The sequence below is a fragment of the Telmatherina bonti genome (assembly GCF_933228915.1).
Source record: "Telmatherina bonti genome assembly, chromosome: 15".
Classification (NCBI taxonomy): Eukaryota; Metazoa; Chordata; class Actinopteri; order Atheriniformes; family Telmatherinidae; genus Telmatherina; species Telmatherina bonti.
Window position 1 is genome coordinate 16,911,387 of NC_136613.1, and position 4,260 is coordinate 16,915,646.

General features: G+C 38.3%; 1 protein-coding gene across 1 annotated transcript; it reads right to left on the reverse strand.

The window, feature by feature from the left end:
* Positions 1-340: 340 nt before the first annotated feature.
* On the reverse strand, positions 341-3,542 carry abhd13 (abhydrolase domain containing 13). Its single transcript, XM_079254057.1, has 2 exons — positions 3,417-3,542; positions 341-2,303 (listed from the first exon to the last, which is right to left on the reverse strand). The coding sequence occupies exon 2, from the start codon at positions 2,267-2,269 to the stop codon at positions 1,214-1,216; it is 1,056 nt and encodes a 351-aa protein (XP_079110183.1). The 5' UTR covers positions 2,270-2,303; positions 3,417-3,542; the 3' UTR covers positions 341-1,213.
* Between the last annotated feature and the right edge of the window lie 718 nt (positions 3,543-4,260).

Genomic DNA, 4,260 nt, shown 5'->3' on the forward strand with positions numbered 1-4,260 from the left:
CATCTTAACCACATCTGCCTCAGTACTGACGAGCCATTTAATCAATAAATGCACCTTAGAAATATTTTTTGTACACAATTTAACCATTTCTTTTTCTTCTGATCATGTTTAATTGATTTATTCAATGGCTTTGTCTCTAAATTATTAGTAGGGCCTAGAAGATTACATCTCTTTCAGTCAACATACTGGCACTAAGCCAGACTTTAATAAACCCTAACTTGTGTATGAATAAGAAGCCAAACTTTAGACACCAGTTTTTATCACAACTGAAACCCGTTTCATAAACCATCCCATGTGCTAGTTTTATTTCAGCAAGACGCAGCACCAGAAAAAACAGACGGTAATTTCTCCTAATCTAACCGACACAGGCATAGTTTGACAGGAAGTTCTTATTTATTTTTTTATGAAGTGTCAAACGAGTCACCTTTTTGTTTTGTTTTTTTAATCAGTGACCACATCATCTCAGTGAGCTGAACACAAATATGCAGCCACATATTTAAATGAAAATGCAGCAGAAACTTTTTTGAGGGTGAAACATACCAGTAAATTAAAAGTAAAATGTCATGATATGCCAGGCTGCTGCACATGCATGACTGCAACGCTTTATGCCTCAGGAAGAAAAAAAAAAAAAAATCTTTATGCTTTTCAAAGTATTGCTCAGGAGATGTTAGCCTACTTGATTAAAAACTTGGTTAATTCTGAACAGAAAAGTGCAATGTATTAACAGAAATATTTACAATATACCCCACATATTTTTTTTTAAATTTACAAAATGAGATAATAATTATCATTTTGATTCTTGCATTAATTTAATTTTACTGAAACACTACATAGTGTCTTATGTTGTTGAGACACTATGATCAATTCTTGGATTCGTTTAATTTCAGCTGTTTAATAGGAAATTCTTCTGCAGCTCTGACATGTCTGGTGGTGTGGGCACGTATACTCAGGCTTCATTCATAAAATGTCATTAATACATGCATTCATAGCTGAAACACCAAAGAATCCAAGGTGATGTGACCTTTTTTTAAAATCAGGAAATAGTGAAAACATTTCAACATATCAAATGTACAGAAAGGTAAAAAGAGTGAAATAAAATAAAGCTCCAAACAAAAGCAACAACAACAAAAAATTACATTCTTTCCAAAGTTAATTTAGTCCCTCCAATCATTTCCCTCCATCCAGCCCATAGTTAAAGTCAGTCCTGACATGATCAGATAATAGTGACACTAGCAGAGGGTTGAGCACTCTCCTCATGTGCATGGCTCTTCAGCAGGTCTTTCATGAATTGCTCCAAAGCAGCAAAATAGCCCTGACATTGCCATGTGTCATTGTGTGTCCCCTCTGGAAAGATAGCCAGGCGTTTAGTCCGTGCAGGAGAGAGCTCGTACAGTTGCTTCATCATTACTGGTGGGATGAGCTGGTCTGACAGGCCTGACACAAACAGGGAAGGCATGCGGCACTGCGCCACCTGTCGATAGGACAGGAACTGATTTCTATAGCACCACAAGGGCAACAAGCGCATGGGTAAGAAGGAGAAAAGTGTTGCTGCCATGTGGGGGATGCTCAGAAAGGTGTTTTCAACAATAATGGCTGCGACACGGTGAGGGTTGACTGATGCCAGACGTACTGCCACAGCGCCTCCTAAAGAGCGACCAAACAGTACAACTTTCGTCTTGTCCAGGTCAGGGCGGGTCATTATGTAGTCTAATGTGGCTTCAGCATCCAGGAACAGCCCGTCCTCACTGGGCTCTCCGTCGCTTTTACCATAGCCACGGTAATCCACCAGCACCACGTTTGCTTTCAGATTGACCAGCATCAGAAGGGCATTTGGCACCCTGTGACCAATATTACCTGCATTACCATGGAAATAAAGGATTGTAGGTGGAGCAGAGGAAGTAGGGCTGCTTTGGTTGCCAGAGGTGACTCCAGGAGGCGTGTCTCCTCCTGTGTAACGCAGCAGAATGAGGTTGAGCTTCACCCCATCTTTGGTGCGAATGTACAAATTCTCATGTGGGATTCCTGTTGGCATTGGAACGTAAAGGCGAGAGGAGGATGGCTGGTCGGGAAAATAGAGAAGAACGTCCTGAAATTTGTAGAGAATACCTGCCACAGATGCTAGGATTAGTGCGAGGAGGAAAAAGCCTCCATATAGGTGGAAGGTGAGGATGAGGGCTAAGAGGGACACTCGACATGCACCCCAGGACCAGGAGACTAGACTGAGGGTGCAACGCTCCATTGCTCCCCACAACCTCCAGGGTTTCTCCATTGCTGCACAAGTGCTGAGTCACAAAACACACACTCTGTAAAACACAAAAAGTCAAAGAGAAAAAAGGGATTTTAACATACTCTGTAAATAAAAAAAACCTCACAAAGAATCCAAAAGGCAAAGAATATATGTAAGATTTATTTGGCAATAGTTCATATTAATTAAAATATTTATTATTCTAGAGTCTATTTTCTTAACTGCTTGGGGAATTGATTAATTGCTAATGTTAGCTAACAACTAAATAATATTTTGAATGGTTTTCAAAATGAATCCTTAATTATTGAATCATGTCGTAATTTGTAAAATAGTATGGAAAAAACTAAAATAAATTTAAATGAAAATATTCTATTGCAGATGTTTCTCTAACTGGTTGTAGAAAAATGACAAACAAGGGAGAATAATATAGAGACTGAGTTAATAAATATGATTCAGGCAAATTCATTTGGTAATACTTTGCTTTTTGGTGCCCTTAACATCGTGACTTACTGATAAATAAAAAGCAATATCGTGATGTTCTGTGCAACTAAATTTACGGATATCTGACGCACTCAAAAGGAGTAGAACAGTGGTGATGAAGTGCCCAAAGAGAAAGTATTTACAAGCAATAGAAAATATAATATTTTATACTGCGGGAGCTCGACAGTAAACCACCCTTATTTCAGTAATGTGGGTACAAACTAGACCGAAAAAAACAAACAAACAAAAAAAAACAAAAAAAAAAAAAAAAAAAAAAAACACGCGACCCCACCCACAAGGAAAAGATGGTGACAGCTGCAGCCAGTCTGATTGAAAATAAATATATAAATAAATAAATAAGAGGAAGCCCTACAAATGAGTGCCAGTATGAGAGCTTTCATGGCCAACATGGACTAACAACACACCTTATCCTATCAATCAACCAGTATTGTTTTTGATCTGTAACAGCAAGCTATCAATCCAACCTAAACTGTACTGTCACATGCGTGTACTGTTATAAACCTAAAAAAGTCAGCACTGTTTACGAAAGAGTGAGCCCAGTTACAAGGATGCAAACCTTTAAGCTTTCCTGTTCTCGCAGTGTGTTGCCTGCTGCTGCTGCTAACGCTTAGCTTTTAGAGTTAGCCAGTTAGCAATCATCAAATGGTTAGCTATGCAGCCGACTACTCACCTTTCTCTCATTTTTAACGTCTCAGCTGCATGAATGTTTTACGAACCGGTGACACAGAAACAGAGCAGTCACTGTCGTTGAACTTACCACCGGTTCACAAAGTTTTACCAAATGCTAAAAGGAAATAAACTGACAGCAACAACCGGCGAAGCTAGCTACACAGCAGTTTAGCATTAGTGGTGCAACACTTTTTACCTCCGTGTATAGTTCAGTCAAATGTAATGAGTTCCGCAAAATCCAAAATCTATAGATAGAATAGTGCTAGCAATAAAGCTAGACAGAGCGCGAATGCTTTCACTTATATTCTTAGAAAATATTTCTTAATCTATAACGCACATGATAAAGGCATTTTTTTCGATAAAGTAATTAAATCCACATGTCTTCTTTCCCCCCCGCTGTGTATATTTCATGTGTGCTGTTCAATGTATGCCCACCAGATGCTGCTCTTAGAAAGTACATATTCTGGAGATGGCTCATGTGCATAACGGCTTACCAATAAAAGGTTTTCATTGCATGAACAAATATGAAACAAATATGAAAATAATTGCAGACTTGCCATGATGATTTAAAGCAAATTGCAACAACATTAGTATAACTCTTTATTTTGACAAAGGCCTTTACAAATTAATAGCAACCACTTAAAAGCAATTCTTCTGATGGTTTCCCTGAATCAGGCGCCTTGAAGTATGTTCTCAAGGATCCATAAACTCATAATGTGATGTAGGATAAAGTGCAAGGTGGCCTATAAATTAAAATTTAACCCTCCTTGTAGGATGCTTATTGATCTTGCTGTATATATTTATTTATTTTTGCTTATATTGAGTATGACCTTGCAGTAAACAGA

Coding starts and splice junctions, on each gene's coding strand:
- abhd13 (XM_079254057.1), bottom strand. CDS start 2,269: ATGGAGAAACCCTGGAGGTTGTGGGGAGCAATGGAGCGTTGCACCCTC.